The sequence below is a fragment of the Somniosus microcephalus genome, chromosome 4 (assembly GCF_052327205.1).
Source record: "Somniosus microcephalus isolate GS21.2 chromosome 4, FLI_Smic_1.0, whole genome shotgun sequence".
Classification (NCBI taxonomy): domain Eukaryota; kingdom Metazoa; phylum Chordata; class Chondrichthyes; order Squaliformes; family Somniosidae; genus Somniosus; species Somniosus microcephalus.
Window position 1 is genome coordinate 238,662,651 of NC_140990.1, and position 19,412 is coordinate 238,682,062.

Below are 19,412 nucleotides of genomic sequence, written 5' to 3' on the forward strand. Positions count from 1 at the left end.
TGGGCCGGGAGGCGCAGGAGTACAGGGGTTCCGATCCCTGACACCGGGGGGAGGGGGGTCCGATCCGATCCCTGGGGAGGCGGGGGGGCGAACCAATCCTGTGGGGGGGGTTCTGATGGTGGGGGAGCTTGGGGGGCCGGGAGTTAAAATTCCATAGCGTGCGGGGGTTTTCCCGTGTGTTACCGGGCCCCCGCCCCGGGCGGGTCAAAAAGTTAAAATTCCGTCCCACATTTCTGTTCAATGTATATAACAAAACACTGAACACAAATTATTGGTTCAGGTGTTTAATTTAGACTTTGTGGTATAATAGCTTCAAAATGTTAACTGCTACAGTTAAAGCATAAATGTTTTAATTTAGTTTCATAAATATTTTACTAGATCAAATTTGAATGGAAATGTTTTTGAGATCTGCAAAGCAAAACCCATCTCACGGTTGGCTATTGTTCTGGTGGCATAAAGACATGTGAGGAGGGAATAATTAAGATGCATTGTGTTTTAGGCTGACACCAAATTAAAGGCTTTCTGAAGCACTGTGCAAAAATCCAGCACTAGAGAGTCTATGTATTTCAGGCTATGAACTTTAAAGTCTACACACTGTTAGCTCATTATATAACTGCTTACTTACCAATTCATTTTTTGGGGCAAAAATGTTGCTTAGTTCTATTTTGACTGATAATTGGGGGAAATAACCAAGATTAAACTGCTAGTGTTAGTGTAGTTTTCAGAAGAATTTCAGATATGCTTGAATAGAAAGTCATTACATCACATTTATCAGCTTGAATGTGGGAGACATTAACAGCCTTATGAATATGCATGTGTCTAGTTAATTAAGTTAATTGTTCTGCAGAAGTGCTCACACTTTCAAGGACAATTTTTAAGACAATTTCTGCTTGATACAATCATTAGTCATGCTTTACCTGAACTATTGAAACCTTTGTCTTCAATTTAATCTTGCCATGGTTTGAGTTGAAAAGGTTGCTCCCGAATGGGAGAAAAATGAATGGGACACCATTGCACCTTCTGTTTTGGATACCAACTGAATTGTTTGCTGCTGAGTAAAATTGGTGCAATTAGTTTTTATTTATAATGTATATATTAATTAATTTATGAGCACTCATGTTGAGCCATGTCACTTTTGATGCTCTGAGAATGTTCACCGTGGCTTGGGTAGAAAATTAGCACCCTATCTCATGCCCAAGCTGTTCACTCTGTATCACAGTTGTGCAGTCTGCCAAGGTAGGACCAGCGTTCAATTTTTTTTTAAAAATGTTGTAGCATATGGAGATTCCCTGAAAACCAAGAAACTGACAACTATCTGTAGGGTCATTTCATTAGGGCACAGAATATCTGTAGGCTGGGAGGTCACATCAGTCATGATGTAGTTTTAGTTTCAATGAAATCCCCAATTTCTCCACTAGAGCTGTCAGCCAAATATGGGAATGTATAAATTGCAACACCCAAATTAAAGTCTGCATGCAGTTTTTTATGTCTTCATGCCAGTATTTTCCAGATTGTGCAATTTCTGTTTTTAATGCACTCTCATTATTGTCAAAGTTCACAGGGAAAAGGATAGATATATGATTAGAATAATGTAGAAAATATTTTACACCTGTAGGAAGTAATACTAAAGCTTTATGAAATTCTGTTGATTGCCCTAATGTTTTGATGGGTAGAAGATTTTCACAGAAAGAAAACATATGAGCTTAAACAGGCAGTAGGATGGTGTAGATCATTGCAGAATAATGGGATGGATGTTCATGATTGAAATCATCCTATACAGTGAATTCTCAGTCTCAGTTGTTTCACTGTGCAGAAGTGCTGAGCATAGGCAGAGGTTGTAAGTGGGTTGGCTGCTTACCCTCTCAGCTACAGTTGCTGCTTGGCCTGAGAGACAAGTAATGCGAAAAAATGAAGCAAGTGCTACCATCAAAATATTTATAATTAAGTTAGCCTTACACAGAACTGCCAAAATGTATTGAATATAATTTCTTAATCACGGAGATTTTCAGTGATATTTTTTATCTTTGATCATTCTCACAATAAGGGTCTCCTTTTTTGAAAGTAAAAAATGTCTCCCATATTTATTTCTAATAACTTGGAGTGAAGATTTCCACTGTACACTTGATATAATGAAATCATAAACCATCTTTATTAAACAGTTACAATTGCACTGCACCTAGTGGACAGAAGAAGTATTTACCTTTATGCTATTACAGTAATTCTGTGCTAACTTCGAGCATCATTTTATGTTGATGGATTTTGTTTTTAAATGATGTAAAGCCTCTAGCTTTGCATGTTGGATTAAGTTACGCAGTAAAATTGACAAGTGTTGATTTTGTTTAGAAGACTTAACTATTTGTGTTTGATTAAGAGCATCATGTCCCTGTAGTCAAACTAGATTTTCTGTAAAACTCAGGTTCCCTTAAATGACTCAGATGGCAGTTGCACCCATATAGTGTGTTATGGAGTCAGATAGAACAGCAAGGTCCCAGGTTCAATCCCTGTTTTGTGCTCCGTTAGCTGATCTCAGATGTGTTGACAATGAGGTTTTTGCAATAGACAGCATCATCCAGGTTCCCATTTCTGATCCTTGAAGACCTGGTATCCCTCTAGCACACTTACTGGTATTCTGTGTCCATTTCATCTGTTGAAAACATAAACCAAGGAAACTTATGTAAGAGGAGTCATTAACAATAGGGCACTTGATGCTTTCAGTGCCAAAATGTAGCATTTATAGAAATTTGAAGCACAGAATGAGGCCATTGCTCTTTAATCCCAGTGCCCTGTTCTCTTTCCATAACTAGCATCCTTCTCTGCTTCATATATTTACTCAGTTTTTGTTTAAAAGATGCAACAATCTCTGCCTCGACCACTACCTATGGCAAAGCATTCCATGCTCCAACAACCCTCTGAGTAAAGAAATGTACCTCCTCACACTCTTAGTGACTATTTTAAATTGGTGGCCCCTCCTCCCTGACACCCCAACCAGAGGAAATAGTATATCCCTATTCACCCTATTAAACCCCTTATAATTAAAAAAAAACTATATTAAATTTCTGCTTAGCCTTATCTGCTCCAGTCTCAGTACAAAATCTCTAGGCTCGCTGTGATTTTAATGGCCCAGAAATTCGGGTCTCCACGGGTGAGTACGCATGGGGTACTCACCCGTAGGCCCGATGGAAGTGCCGGTTTCCTGCATGCACTGCGCATGCGCGGGAAACCGGCACTTCCGTTCCTCTGAAAGCAGGGGTTCAGAGGTCGAACGCGTGCACGGGGGAGTCTGCGCGTGCGCTTTGAACTTGCGTTTTTTTTACAGGTTTTTCCGTGAGGGTAAGTCTTTAGAATTTAGAAATGTAAAAAGCAGGCGTAAGGCCTGCTTTTTACAAGGTAAGTGGTCAATTAATTAAAATTAAAACATTTTTTCCACGGGTTTATTATTTTTAAATACTTTAAAGCAAGGTAAGTTTATTTTTAGCCCCGTTAGAATATAACATTATTTTTTTCAAAAATTTAAATTATTGTTTAAAATAGTTATTTAATGTAATTTATAGTTTATTTAAAAAATGTGATTTATAAACATTTATTTGAAGGTTTAGGGACGTTTTGGGGCCGTAGTATTTATAAGTCTTGACAGCTCTTCCTGTCAAGACTTATGAATGGAGCATTCCCTGCTCCGATTGGCTGCCCATGGCCCACGTGACCCCAGGGGACGCATCGAACTAACTGCGCCCCTGGGACACGCAAGCACTGCGCGCCAGCAGCTGGGCCAGGCCCCAGATCAGAATTCCACGGGGCCCTACAGCTCAACTGCCGGCGCGCAAGGTAAGTGCAGGTCGGGGGCTTGCACCCGCGGGAAGCCCCCGACCCGAATTTCTGGGCCAATGTCTTTTCTATAGTGGGACACACAAAACTGCACCTAACCAGTGTTTTGTACAAATTTATCTTTGCTTCTTTACTATTGCACTCTATGACTGTATTTGTAAACCCCATAATGCTAATAGCCTTATTTATGTACTTAGCTACATGCAGTTCAAATCTGCCGTCATCACTCCTCTCAATAAACAACCCTTGACCCATCCGTCCTTGCAAACTACCGCCCCATCTCCAACCTCCCTTTCCTCTCAAGCCCTTGATCGTTTTGTCACCTCCCAAATCCATGCCCATCTTTCCCAGAACTCCATATTTGAATCCCTCCAATTAGCTTTCTGCCCCGGCCACAGTACCGAAACGGCTCTTATTAAAGTCACAAATGACATCCTATGTGACTGTAACAAAGTTAACTATCTCTCCTCGTCCTTCTCGACCTGTCTGCAGCCTCTTATGGAACCAGGTGAGTGCAGTCCCACGCCTCTCCACCATCATCCAGCTGGGTGGGACTGCACTCACCTGGTTCCATTCTTATCTATCTAATCGTAGTCAGAGAATCAACTGCAATGGCTTCTCTTGTTCCTCTATCATTACCTCTGGTGTCCCCCAAGGATCTATCCTTGGCCCCCTCCTATTTCTCATCTACATGCTGCCCCTCGGTGACATCATCCGAAAACACAGCTTCAGTTTCCACATGTATGCTGACTACACCCAGCTCTACCTCACCACCACTTCTCTCGACCCCTCCACGGTCTCTAACTTGTCAGACTGCTTGTCTGACATCCAGTACTGGATGAGCAGAAACGTCTTCCAACTAAATATTAGGAAGATTGAAGCCATTGTCTTTAGTCCTCGCCACAAACTCTGTTCCCTAGCAACCAACTCCATCCCTCCCCCTAGCAGCTGAACTAGACTGGTTGCAACCTTGGTGTCATATTTGACCCTGAAATGAGCTTTCGACCACATATCCGCTCCCTAACTAAGACCGCCTATTTCCATCTCCTTAACATCGCCCGACTACACTACTGCCTCAGCTCATCTGCTGCTGAAACCCTCATCCACATATTTGTTACCTCTAGATGTGACTATTCCAACTGGTCTCCCACGTTCTACCCAACGTAAACTTGAGGTCATTCAAAACTCGGCTGCCCGTGTCGCTAATTCGCACCAAGTCCCGCTCACCCATCACCCCTGGGCTCCCGGTTAAGCAACGCCTCGTTTTAAAATTCTCGTCTTTGTTTTCAAATCTCTCTATGGCCTCACCCCCTCCAATCTCTGTAAGCTCCTCCAGCCCCACAACCCCCCCGGAGATATCTACACTCCTCTAATTCTGGCCTCTTGAGCATCCCTGATTTTAATCACTCAACCATTGGTGGCCGTGCCTTCAGCTGCCTAGGTCCTAAGCTCTGGAATTCCCTCCCAAAACCTTTCTACCCCTCTTTCCTCCTTTTAAGACGCTCCTTAAAACCTACCCCTTTGACCAAGCTTTTAATCATCTGCCCTAATTTCTCCGTATGTGGTTTGGTGTCATATTTTGTTTTATGACACTCCTGTGAAGCACCTTGGGATGTTTTATTACACTAAAGGTGCTATATAAATACAAGTTGTTGTTGTGCACCTTCAAGGAATTATGGGGGGAAAATCTGGTTGCTTAGCGCCTCCGGGGGGGCGCTAGGAAGTTAGCGCCTGAGCGCGACGATCTTAGTGCCGCTCGCGAAATTGACCAGACATTTTGCGGCGGCGCTAAACACTACCGCCATGATCTCCTGCGCCTGCAGATCGTGACATCAGTCAAGCGTGCAATGCCCCGGTAGCACCTCGGACCTGCCTTTCTGCCTGCCGCTAGCAACGACAGGTAGAAGGGAACGTTTTGCAGTTGGGAAGGGGCTGGGGGAGCGCTCTTTAAAGACGGCCGCTTCCTGCCTTTTCTTGTCAGCCAAATTTTTGCACCACACATGCCGAGAGGGAAAGAGATGTCTGGAGAGATTCAACGCTGTGTGAAGGAGTTTGCGGTCCTGAGCAGCAATTTGCAGATTCAATTTTATTTCACCTTCATTCCAGCAATTTAGAAGAGACTTTGGGGGCTGCACTGACTCGGAGCGTCGTCCTGCACCTGCAAAATCGGAGACAGCAGAGGCGCAGAGAGAGAGTGGCAAACATGGCCAGAGAGAGGAGGGCCAACAGGCTTCTGCACAGGAGACCTTACCCTCTGAGGGTATTCGGGGAGCAGTTCTCATACCTTCATTTGTCTGATTAGCAGTGTTTGCCCAGGCTGCGCTTCGGCAAGGAGGTGGTCACTGAGCTCTGCCACCTGCTGCAACCAGATCTGCAGCATCAACTGAGGACCAGGACGTCTCTGTCAGTGATAGTGAAGGTGACGGTGGCTCTGAATTTTTATGCCAGCGGCTCCTTTCAAGCTTGTACTGGGAACATCGCCAATATCTCCCAGTTCGCTGTCCATTGTTGTATCCGGGAGGCGACAAATGCCCTGTATAAAAGGAGATGCCAGTACATCTCTTTCCCCATGACCCGGGGCAAGCAGCGCGAACACGCATGTGGCTTTGCTAGGATAGCGGGCTTCCCCATGGTCCAGGGCGCCATTGACTGCACGCATGTGGCATTGCGGGCACCGCATGAAAATGCAGAGGTATTCCGAAACCACAAGGGCTACCACTCCTTAAATGTGCAGGTGGCCTGTGACCACACACAGCTCATACTCGCTGTCAATGCCCGCTATCCAGGCAGCAGCCACGATGCTTTCATCCTGCGCCAAACTGGTGTGCCAGACCTTTTCCTAGCACCGCATCACTCAAGTGGATGGCTCCTCGGGGACAAGGATAATCCACTCTGCACCTGGCTGATGACATTGCTCCGTCACCCCTGCCAAGCTGCGGTATAATGAGAGCCATAGCGCCACCAGGAACATAATTGAGCAGACGATCGGCGTGCTGAAGCAACAGTTCCGCTGTCTGGACCACTCAGGAGTAACCCTGCAGTACTCTCCTGAGCGAGTCTCCCTCTTCATAGTTGTGTGCTGCATGCTTCACAGCCTTGCAATCCTGAGGACCCAGCCAACACCACCAGGGATTGGTGCACCACCTGAGGAGGAGGAGGATCAGCAGCAGCACCAACGTGGGAGGGAGGCGCACAATGTTGCCAGTGTAAGAGCCATCCGTGAACGGCTGATAAGCGCTTCTAGGCCCCTACTGAGAAGATGGCTTCTGGCATGGAGAATAACATCATGGAAAGCACCCCGCTCCCCCTATTGCCGGCCAAAGCTGGAATGATTCAAAAGACCAAAAATGTAAATGTTGAATAAAAAAACATTTATTTTACAAACTCTGTGTGTGTCATTTATTCGGGACAAACAATTAGAAACCAACACAACAAATCATGAACTAACAGAACTCGTTCCCACAAGATGGAGATAAACGGCAAAACAGTAAACAAATGTAATCACACGAGCCTCGACCTTTACCACAAACATTCCCACCATTTATTTAGACCTCCTACTGTTTGCCCTTCAAGGGTGATCTCCATCCCCTGTGCACTTCCCCTCCCCCCCCCCCTTCCCACCCTACTGCTCCTCCGTAATGCGGCCCCAGTGGCTGCATCAAGGCTGTCGGAAGACTGCTGAATTTCAGATCTAGAGACTGCAGATGCCCTTGAAGGACGCCCTCGACCAGCTCTGGGCCTGGAGGCCCCGGCTGCAGACTGCACCAACTCTGCATGGGCAGCAGCAGTCTGAGCTGGCTATGTTGCAGGCCGTAGCACGTGCAATGGGGAAGTGACAGTGGTGGGAGCACGAATGCTGTCATCCTGAGAGGACAGCACCTTCCTGCTCGACCGACACACTGGCACTCCCATGGGGCAGTACCTCAGCATCCGGAGCAATCTGCTAGAGCACAGATTGCTGGCCTGCTGCAGTACTGAGAGATTCCCCGAGGGGCTGTGGGCGACCCAGCGAGGATGGCAGCAGTCAGTGCTTGCGTGACGTCAATCTGAGACTGCATGAGAGCAGTCTGAGATTGGATGGCAGCAGCCAAAGACTGAATTGCAGCACTAAGTCATTGCGTTGCGTCGGCTCCACACTCCTAGCCAGTCCATCCATGCTTTTGGGCACGCTTGCCATTGCACCCATGAGCTTAGTGTGTATGCTCAAGGCCTGGCTGTTCATGGCCGCGATGGCGCGGTCCTCATCTGAGTCCTGTGCAGCAGGACTCGCTTGCCTACTCACCCTCCGGGTAGCTGGCCCTCGAGCTTCCCTACCCCCATGGCATTGCTGCAGCCTGCTGCGTCCAGGAGCTTTGCCCTCATCAGACCCTACCCCCCTGCTCCCCTCCAGGGAAGGCGTGGTCCCAGTGTCGGAATAGGCTCCCTTGGGAGACATAGGTGGTGAGGCTCCAGCTTCCTCTTCCACCTTGTCTGGGGCGTTGCTGCCGCTGGCAGGTTGAGGGACAGGCTGGTCAGCTGGTGGTTCATTATCTGAAAGCAAGGAGGTACAAGAGTGGCTTTAGCGCGAGGACAGGGGGGCAGTAAGGGAGCAAGGACTAGAGGTAGTTAGTAAGTTGGATTAAAAGTGTAAAAGGCTGGTGTTGTGAGGGGGAAGTGGTATGAGAGAGGAGAGAAAGCTGATGAACATACCATTGCTGTCCCCAAGGGGGTCGACATCTCCAGCGGCCACGGCACCGATGACCTGGCTGGCAACGATCCTGTGCACTCTTGCCTCCAAATCAGTCAGGGGGTGTAGGTCACCTCCTCCCGTGCGTTGTTGCTCCCGCCTGTTATGAGATAGCTTGGCCTGCAAGAAAAAGGACGCCGTCTGAGTGAATGTCCAGCCATGTGTTTGCCTGATGTGCCTCCCATAGTTGAATAACCCTTAATGTATGCAGGGTGTGGAATGTGCTTGTGTGTTTTATGAGATGGCCATAGGTCTTGGATGAGTGTTGGGCATTTGGGTTTATAAACCCTCTGGGCACAGAGTGAAGTTGAGATGGAGGGATGTAGAGGTATTGAAAAGCAACCACTCACCCTGACCACCCGAGTGAAGTCGTTGACCTTCTTCTGACATTGGATGTGGGTCCTCGGCACCAGGCTCCTCGAGGAGACATGCTGAGCCACCTCTCTCCAGACTCTTTGGTACTCCCGCGGCATTGGCCTCCTGCCACTCTCTGGGTACAACACTGCCCATCGTGGCTCGAAAGCGCTAACCAGAGCCACCAAGGCCTGGTTGCTAAAGTGCTGAGCTCTCTCCCGGGGCCTATCCATCACTCCTCTCAGTCTCTCAGCAGAATGGTGGTAGGTCTTTCCAGCACCAGAGTCAACGCTACAATGAGCAGGGTGTGGCTGGCTAGTAAGATGGACCCTCCCCTTTAAGAACTGGCCGGCGCCAGTCTGTCTGTGTTCCATTGCTAACTGACATCACCTGAGCTTCGGTAACGCTCTGAGGTAGCGCCTCGCTCCTCGAAGTTAGCGCCTTAAGAGAGGTGTGTAGCGCCTGATTTAGCGCTCAAATCACCTCCAGGGGTGATAGAGGTGAATTTTGCAGTCAGAGACGATAATTAGCGCTGGCTGCTAAACTTTGCGCCCGGTTGATATTAGCGCCCCAAATGGGGCGATACCGAATTTCTTCCACTATATATTTGAACCCTGAGGTCTCTATATTCATCCATACCCTTCACGGTCTTTCTCATTCCTCCTAAAACCACCACTTAGGTCTTCAATGTCAGTGCTTTCAGCACAGACATTAATTACAGGCTTCACTGTTTGGCATAGAGAAACTGCAAGATATTGGCACCAAAGAGCAAATTACTATGGCAAAGTGGTAGCAGATATCACTCTAAGGATATTGGTGTTCAGATTGTTAATGCCAAAACTATTTTCTGCTGCCAAATTGCATAGAAGTGAAGTTGTTTGACTGTGCCATATTATGATTTTCTCTTCTCGTGCCAAAAGTGAAATGATAATGGCATATTTCTGGACTAAAATTTGATGTAACCAAGAAAGAAGAGAAGGTACCAGGAGAGCATTTAGGGATACTGTTGGAATCTTCAGAGACTTCTTTATGGCTGGAATCTTCAGACCAGTTAGAGCTTTAGTGATGCACTATGGAAACCAAGCAGCAGATCTGTTCTGAGACCAAGGAGGCAAAAATCTTACAATCCATGAAATAATTGATAATAATACTAGGAGAAAAAGCTCAAATTTGCATTACTGACTTTTTTATCCCAAAGACTTGAGGAGTTAAAATTAGAAATCTAAAAGGATGCTAACTTTTTTAACTCTTCAGCATTTCAAGGTGTATTGTCTCAACCAAAGGGAAAAAAATCCCAAATCCTTTATACATTTTTCAATGACATTTAATTTGCATTAAATAATCAAAAAGCAAAGCTTTTCACGAATTAGAAAAGAAAAATTGATAAGTAAATGGAAGATCATGGAATGGATGCAGCAAAGTTAAAACAAGCATGTTTCAGTTATCTTAAAATGCAAAAGATACTACTTTGCCCCCTCTTCCTGAAAGATGAAGGAAGGGTAATCATACAGGCCAGCATTTATAAATGTGTTTTAGTTATTATTTGTTTACATAATAAAATTTATGTTTTTCAGGTTCCACTAATGTCTTAGCATTTTCTGTGCATGGACTTAAGCATGCGCGTACTGCAGCAATGCATATCATTATGGGTATGTATTTCTTACACTTTCAATGCTTTAAGGCTTCATAAGTGTGCATCCAGATACAACAATCATTTAAAAAAGCACATTTCAAGTATAGTTCAACAGTATTATTCAATAGGACAATTATGAGATTCGCAAAGAAAATTCCGAGTACTTCAGTGTAGTTTGCTACATTTTGAATTGCATGTGCCAGCAATATGTGTGATGACATCACACCCAATGTGCTGCTAACATAGTGCTTGCTCAGGTTTGTGTTCCAACCACTATGTCTCTTTTGCTTTATGCTGAAAATGGGAGTGGACTAGCAACTAATGAATTTAAGAATTAAAGCCATTGCAAACTACAGGAAACTCTTTTTTATCCGGCACCGACGGGACCGACATGGTGCCGGTTTATCAAAAAGTCCGGATTACAGAGAGGTATTGTTAAAAGGTGTAATAAAATCTGTTTGTCTTGATCCTGTATTCGTTTTGCACTCATGTATATTACCCTCCCCCACTGTGTATAGTTTCACTTCCTCTTTCCCAACTAACCTGGGAGGTTCCAGGTCTTGGCTCTTGGCTCCGCCCCTGACTTCTCTTACATAAAGATCCCAGGATCTGTATGACTCATTCCTGTGAACCAGTCGGCGTGTTGAGATGTTAGCTCTGATCTTAGTGATTAAAAGCCAACTTGTTTAAGTCTATAACTTCTAGTTTTGTGGTTATTGAAGGCCCATCAATTTTAATCACTAAAGAATACTAGGATGGATCGACTCCTAAAACCAGAGCGTCTGGACTTGGATCCACATTCTGCTGAAGCATCAAATCAATTTGGACACTGGCTCAAATGCTTCGAACTCTTCGCGGGGGCCTCATCCGCTAGCGAGGTAGATAAACTGAGTCTACTGACTACTCGCGTAAGTCATCGGATTTATTTGTTCATCCGGGACGCCACCTCTTACACGGAGGCCATCACTATCCTGAAGGCCCAATACCAGAGGCCGGTAAACGAAGTTTACGCCAGACATCTGCTGGCTACACGCAGGCAGCGACCAGAGGAATCAATGGACGATTTCTTACAGGGCCTAAAGGACCTGGTCCGGGACTGTAACTGCAAGGCCGTGACGGCCAACGCATACTCTGACGAATTGGTCCGCGATTCCTTCATCACGGGCCTCAAATCGAATTATATCCGGCAGAGACTGCTGGAGAAGGAGGTCCTGGACTTAAAAAAGGCAGTGACCACTGCGCGATCACTGGACGTGGCCCAGAGAAACACTGACTCTTATTCTTCCGGCCATGCTGCCCTCACCGCCTCGTGCGCGCCGAGGGGGCCGCCATCTTGGAATCAGCCATCTTCCCCATCCAGGTCTCAGACCAGCTCTACGCCGCCGGAGTCCCCACACAGAAGTTCACCCAGGAGTCCTACTACAGCGGCAATATCTTGAGGCCCAAAATGCTACTTCTGCGGCCAGGCCAAGCACCCCAGACAACGATGCCCAGCGAAGGACGCTACATGCTTCAAATGTAAGAAAAAGGGGCATTTTAGCAAAGTCTGCAGGGGGAATCCGATTTCCAACTCCGTCACCGCCTCGTGCGTGCTGTGCGGGCCGCCATCTTGGGATCCGCCATCTTTTCCCGACTCAACGGCCGCCCAGGGCCCAACAGTGGCTTTGATCACGGTGGATCAATCCAGGCCACACCCGTTGACAAAATCCATGATGGACATACAGGTAAACAGGAATTTAACGAAATGTTTAATTGACTGTGGGAGTACCGAGAGTTTTATCCACCCTAGCCTGGTACGGCGGCACTCATTAACGGTAACCCCTACACGGAGCAGAATTGCTATGGCTGCTAAGCCCCACACTTCGGACATTTTGGGCTACTGTGTGGTAACACTGACTGTAAAAGGCACGGACTACAAGGATTTTAAACTCCTCGTGATGCCAGAACTCTGTGTTAATGTAATCTTGGGCCTGGACTTCCAATGCAACCACGAAAGTGTCACGCTAGCATATGGCGGGTCCCAGCCGCCACTCACAGTCTGTGGCCTATCAACCTTAAATATCAGCCCGCCCTCTTTATTCGCTAATCTCGCTCCGAACTGTAGGCCCATAGCGACCAAAAGTAGATGGTACAGTCTGGAAGACAGACACTTTATCAAGGTGGAAGCGGACAGACTCCTGCGGGAAGGCATTATTGAATGCAGTACTAGCCCGTGGCGTGCCCAAGTAGTCACAGTTAAAAATAGCGAAAAGAAACAGATGGTAATTGACTACAGCCAGACTGTTAATATTTATACCCAGCTGGACGCCTACCCTTTACCCCGCATATCAGAAATGGTCAACCAGATTGCGCAATACCGAGTCTTCTCGACTATCGACCTCAAATCAGCGTATCACCAGCTCCCCATTAGAACGGAGGACCGCCCATACACCGCCTTCAAGGCGAACGGGCGCCTCTACCATTTTCTCAGAGTGCCCTTCGGAGTAACAAATGGGGTCTCGGTCTTCCAACGTGAGATGGACCGCATGGTTGATGAGAATAAACTACAAGCTACCTACCCCTATCTGGACAATGTCACTATCTGCGGGCACAACCAGCAAGACCACGATCTAAATCTTGCGAGATTTTTAAAAACTGCCCTAACGCTGAATCTAACCTGCAACGAAGATAAATGTGTCTTCAACACAACCCGTCTCTGTATCCTCGGCTGTGTGGTGGAAGATGGGGTAATTGGACCGGACCCTGACCGATTACGCCCCCTAAAGGAACTGCCCCTGCCACACAATCCCAAAGCTTTAAAAAGGTGCCTGGGATTTTTTTCGTATTATGCCCAATGGGTGCCCAATTACTCTGATAAGGCCCGACCCCTCATTAAATCGACGTCCTTCCCACTATCAGCTGAAGCTCGGGAGGCTTTCACCAGTATTAAACAGGACATTGAAAGGGCTGCAGTGTGTGCAGTGGACGAATGCATTCCATTTCAAGTCGAAAGCGATGCGTCAGACCTTGCCTTAGCTGCGACCCTCAATCAGGCTGGGAGACCTGTGGCCGCCTTCTCCCGAACCCTTCAGGGACCTGAAATCAGGCACTCTTCTGTCGAGAAGGAGGCACAGGCTATAGTGGAGGCAGTGCGGCACTGGAGACACTACCTAGCCGGCAAACGTTTCACCCTGCTCATCGACCAGCGGTCGGTGGCTTTCATGTTTAATAACAAACAGGGGGAAAATCAAGAATGACAAAATACTCAGGTGGAGGATCGAACTATCCACGTTCGACTATGATATTATGTACAGGCCGGGAGCCCTTAATGAACCCCCAGACGCCCTATCGCGGGGAATGTGTGCCAGCATTCATACGGACAAATTACAGGGTCTCCACAACGACCTCTGTCACCCAGGGGTCACCCGACTATACCATTTTATAAAGTCCCACAATCTGCCCCACTCCATCGAGGAGGTCAGGGCAATGACCAGAGCCTGCCGCATCTGTGCGGAATGCAAGCCTCGTTTCTACAGGCCTGACCGTGCACACCTTATCAAAGCCACACGGCCATTCGAGCGCCTAAGTCTGGACTTCAAGGAACCCCTTCCCTCTGCCGACCGTAACGTATACTTCCTCAATATCATTGATGAATATTCCCGCTTCCCCTTCGCCATTCCCTGCCCAGACATGACCAGTGCCACGGTCATCAAGTGTCTCTGTAATCTATTCTGCATGTTTGGCATGCCGAACTACATACACAGCGATAGGGGAACGTCATTCATGAGTGACGAGCTGCGCCAGTTCTTGCTCTCGAAGGGGATAGCCACTAGCAGAGCCACTAGCAGAACCACTAGCTACAACCCCCGGGGTAATGGGCAAGTGGAAAGGGAGAATGCTACTGTTTGGAAGGCTGTCACGTTAGCCTTAAAGTCAAAAGGCCTTCCGACCTCCCGCTGGCAGGAAGTCCTCCCAGATGTGCTCCACTCCATAAGGTCTCTGTTATGTACTGGCACTAACGCTACCCCTCACGAAAGGATGTTCATTTTCCCCCGGAAATCCACCTCGGGCATATCTCTACCCGCGTGGCTGACGTCTCCGGGGACAGTACTATTGCGGAAGCACGTGAGAGGCCATAAAATGGACCCCCTTGTGGAAAAGGTACAGCTCCTCCATGCAAACCCTCAGTACGCCTATATCGAATACTCTTGACGGGTGAGAGGACACTGTTTCCATAAAAGACCTCGCTCCCTCGGGGAGCGGAGAGAACGATGGGAGACTACCCGATGAAGACCTACACTACAAAGAGACAGGACGCCCAGAGGTATCAATACCCAACTTTAACCTGGAGGACACTGCAGATAACCTGGAAGACACTGCGGAGGCCCGGACAGCGGAGGAACCAGAATCCACTCCCCTAGAGGCACCCCAACCGGCTTTGCGCCGATCACTGAGAACTGCAAAACCTCCTGACAGACTCACTTATACCAACTTTTAAGAAACATCACCCCGATGGACTAAATCTATAGAAGGGGTGAATGTAATGAAATCTGTTTGTCTTGATCCTGTATTCGTTTTGCACTCATGTATATTACCCTCCCCCACTGTGTATAGTTTCACTTCCTCTTTCCCGACTAACCTGGGAGGTTCCAGGTCTTGGCTCTTGGCTCTGCCCCTGATTTCTCTTACATAAAGATCCCAGGATCTGTATGACTCATTCCTGTGAACCAGTCGGCGTGTTGAGATGTTAGCTCTGATCTTAGTGATTAAAAGCCAACTTGTTTAAGTCTATAACTTATAGTTTTGTGGTTATTGAAGGCCCATCAAAAGGTACGAGAGCTCCGTACACAGCAACAAATCCAGGCTTCCCTGTTGCTTAGCAACATGTGCAGGAACCCCGGCCACAGCCCAAGCGTCCCTGTTGCTTAGCAGCATGTGCAGGAACCCCGATTGCACAGCCACAGATCGAGGAATGGCCACTAATATGAAGTAAAACTTACCTGAACCTACTCCTGAATTTTGCCAGTTAACCGAGATTTCTGGTTATTTAGGTGCCGGTAAATCGAGAGTTTCCTGTAACTGCATATTTTTATTTTTGGAATATTAAGTGAATACGATATAATTGCGATTACGGAGACATGGCTGCAGGAGCTGAATATCCAAGGATATTCGATATTTAGGAAGGACAGGCAAAAAGGAAAAGGAGGTGGGGTGGCGTTGTTAGTAAAGGATGAAATTGGAGCAATAGTGAGAACGGATATTGGCTCAGAAAATCAAGATGTAGAATCAGTCTGGGTGGAGCTAAGAAGCACCATGGGGCAGAAAATATTGGTGGGAGTTGTCTGTAGGCTTCCAAACAGTAGTGGTAATGTAGGGGATGGCTTTAAACAGGAAATTAGAGATGCACGTAACAAGGGTACTACAGTAATCATGGGTGACTTTAATCTACATACAGACTGGCCAAACCAAATTAGCAATAATACTGTGGAGGATGAATTCCTGGAGTGTGTACGAGATGGTTTTTTAGACCAGTATGTTGAGGAGCCAACTAGGGAACAGGCTATCCTAGATTGGGTATTGTGCAATGAGAAGGGGTTAATTAATAATCATGTTGTGCGGGGTCCTTTAGGGAAGAGTGACCATAACATGATAGAATTCTTCATTAAGATGGAAAGTGAAGAAGTCCAATCCGAAACTAGGGTCTTAAATCTAAACAAAGGAAACTACGAAGGTATGAGGAGTGAGTTGGCTATGATAGATTGGGGAGCTTCATTAAAAGGCATGTCGGTGGATAGGCAATGGCTAACATTTAAGGAACGAATGCATGAATTGCAATAGTTATACATTCCTTTCTGGCGCAAAAACACAAAAGGAAATGCGGCCCAACCATGGCTAACAAAAGAAATTAAGGATAGTATTAAATCCAAAGAGGAGTCATATAAAGTTGCCAGAAAAAGTAGCAAGCCTGAGGATTGGGAGCAGTTTAGAATTCAGCAAAAAAGGACCAAGAGATTGATTAAGAGGGGAAAAATAGAGTATGAGATTAAACTTGCAAGGAACATAAAAGTGGACTGTAAAAGCTTCTACAAGTATGTAAAAAGAAAAAGATTAGTGAAGACAAATGTAGCTCCCTTACAGTCAGAAACTGGAGAATTTATAATGGGGAACAAGGAAATGGCGGAGCAATTAAACAAATACTTTGGTTCTGTCTTCACGGAAGAGGACACAAATAACTTCCCAGAAATGCTAGGGAACCGAGGCCTAGAAATTGGGCTGGTGGCGCCGGCGCTGAGCGCCTAAACAGACCTAGAATTGGGGCGAAGCCCTATGTTGGGGCGGACGCTATGAAGATAGCGCCGACTCAGAAATTGACTATACATTTAACACCTGCGCTAAGTGTTTGCGCACGCCCGCGAGCGCAAGCAGCTCATGACGTCATTTCAGTGTGCAACGCCTTTTAGGAGCGCCTGAGCGCATATTGGGTGGCGCCCAGAGCCTTAGCGCCCAGCGCTATTAGTGACAGTTCGAGGGAGGGCTAACAGGCCCTTCTCGGAGTAGGGCGGCGCTATTTAAAGGGGACAGCTCTAGTGCAGAATCTTCTGCCACTTGGCCTGCTCATTGCGATCGCTGCTAGAGAGAGTTGGCGAGCTAATGTGGAGCGGAGTTCTGGGATTTGAGCTACACAGTACTTGGGACCCTCAACCCTGTCCGAAGCACTTGCAGCACTACACCTAAAAGCCTTTTGACCAACTGGCATCGGAATGGGAGCTTGTTCGGGGGGCGACGGCCTCATCACCCAACACTGTGAAGGGGCAGAGAGACGGCGGGAGAGAGGGCAGGGATTGGCCAGAAGGAGGAGGGGCAATCGAGGTCGTCCAATCCGACAGGATGCTGCGAGGGTCTTTAGGCAGCAGGTGACCAGCCTTGATATTTCGGTGGAGCAGTGTTAGCGATGGCTCCGAATCTGGAGGGACATTGTTACTGATCTGTGCCACCTGCTTGGTCAGGATCTGCAGCCGCGTGAACGCTGCAGAGCCTCTCTGTCCGTGATGGCTACACTGACTGATGGCCTCCATTTTTATGCAAACGGATCCTTTCAGTCAGCCATTGGGGACAATGCGACTGACGCTCAGGCTGCAGTCCGCTGTTGCATCCCCCAAGTGACAGAGGCCCTTATAGGTGAACGCGTCCATTCATTACCTTCCCTCGGACCCTGCACAAGCAGGTGGAGGAGGAGTAAGAGCAGGCGGAGGAGGAGGAAGAGCAGGCGGAGGAGGAGGAGGAGGAAGATGGAAGGGCTGCTGAAAGTGGAAGATCCATACGTCAGAGGCTCCTCTGGACTCGTCTCGACACCCCTGTGGCGGAATGATGAGAGTCTTACCTCATGCGCACTTTGGATGTTTGAGGGCCTCTGCATGCCAGCATCACTGAAAGTAGTCACATGCACCAAGCAACATTGAAACTTCTGTTTATTGACACAAAAGTCTTGCATTACAGCTAAACAACGTAAAGTGAGCAGAAACCATAACTTACAAAATAAATGTGACCTGTTCGGCCAAGCCGCAAAACTCAACAAAAATCTGCAACTATAACAGCAGCTGAGGGTGTCCTTCAATTTGGACAAACAAACGTCTCCGCACCTCCCTCTACAACTGGCCCCTTGAGGGAGAACGACTTCTCTTGCACGCCTGGCCCCTTCCCTCCCTGCTGCTCCTACGTAATTGCACCCCAGTGGCGGCCTCAAGGCTGGGGGACGCTTGCTGACTGTCTGGACGCGCAGAAGCCCCTGAGGTACGGCCTGGCTGACCTCTGGGCTTGGAGGGTGTGGATGCAGGATGCTTGCTTTGAGCATGGCTGGAAGCAGTGTGGGCTGCAGGTGGTGGCAGCTGCAATGCAGGCGTCCCAGTGCTGGCATGTGCAATGGTCTCCTGACAAGAGAGGACACCTGCACCATGGTCGGAAACACACTGGCTATCTGAGGGGAGCGGTTCGGCTCATCCGGCACAATCGCAGGCTCCACGGATCCCTGGCATTGTACAGGAGTGGAAGGGCCCGGGGTGATCCTATCTGATGCAGAGAGGGTGGCTGCAGTCAGACATCGCGTTGCGTCAATCTGGCTGTGGAGGAGCCCAGCAAGTGACTGCGTGGCAACAGTGAGGACCTGTGTGCCAGGTGCCAGTGCTTCGGGGAACACCTGGACAGTTCTTCCCATGGCTTCGGACAAGGCAGGAGCCGACCGCTCCACTGCCTCGGACAAGCCCTGCACAGACTTTTCCAGGGATTGTCCGAAGCCCTGAACAGTCCTTTCCATTGCCGACTCAAAGCCGTGGACAGTCCTCTCCATTGTTGGGCCGAAGCCCTGGATAGTCCTGTCCATTGTGGCCCCGAAGCCCTGGATAGACCTGTCCATTGTTTCCCCGAACACCTGGAGAGACCTCTCCATTGTTGCGCCAAAGCCCTGCAGAGTCCTCTCCATTGTTGCCCCGAAGTCCAGCATACTCCTAGCCAATGAATCTATTGACTCAGGCATCTTCTCCACTGCAGCCATCAGCTCCGTGTGTCTGACCCGGGCCTGTTTGCTCATCTCTGCCAGGCGACGGACCTCATCTGCACTCTGTGCAGCAGCCATGATGACCTGCCTTGCCCTGCGGGGAGACGGTGGCCGAACTTGCCTATCCCCCCTGCGTTGCTCCATGCCGCTTGGTCCAGCAACTGGTTCATCCTCAGAGCCACCCCCCCTCCCCTCCAGGGGACTACTATCCCCAGTCTGCAGATGTCTCAGCTCCCCGGATTCTGCAGCGGCTGGTCCGGATTCCTCCTGGTCCTCGCCTCCGCTGGCACTGGCACTGGCAGCTTCAGCGCGTTGAGCCCGAGTTGGTGCTGCTTCATCTGAAAGTG

The 19,412-nt window shown here is 48.1% G+C and overlaps 1 protein-coding gene across 10 annotated transcripts in view; it reads left to right on the plus strand.

Moving 5' to 3' along the window:
• Positions 1-19,412, plus strand: part of cerkl (CERK like autophagy regulator) — a 270,368-nt gene that overhangs the window by 193,080 nt on the left and 57,876 nt on the right. For 9 of the 10 annotated variants that reach the window (XR_015078153.1, XR_015078154.1, XR_015078155.1 and 6 more), the window contains one exon: positions 10,477-10,551. The exons of the other annotated variant lie outside the window; for it this stretch is intronic. Coding sequence is in view for 6 of the 9 variants with exons in the window: in XM_085985970.1 (XP_085842096.1) it covers positions 10,477-10,551 (75 nt within the window). In the remaining 3 variants the exon portion in view is untranslated. The remainder of the gene's footprint in view (positions 1-10,476; positions 10,552-19,412) is intronic. 10 annotated transcript variants of the gene reach the window in all.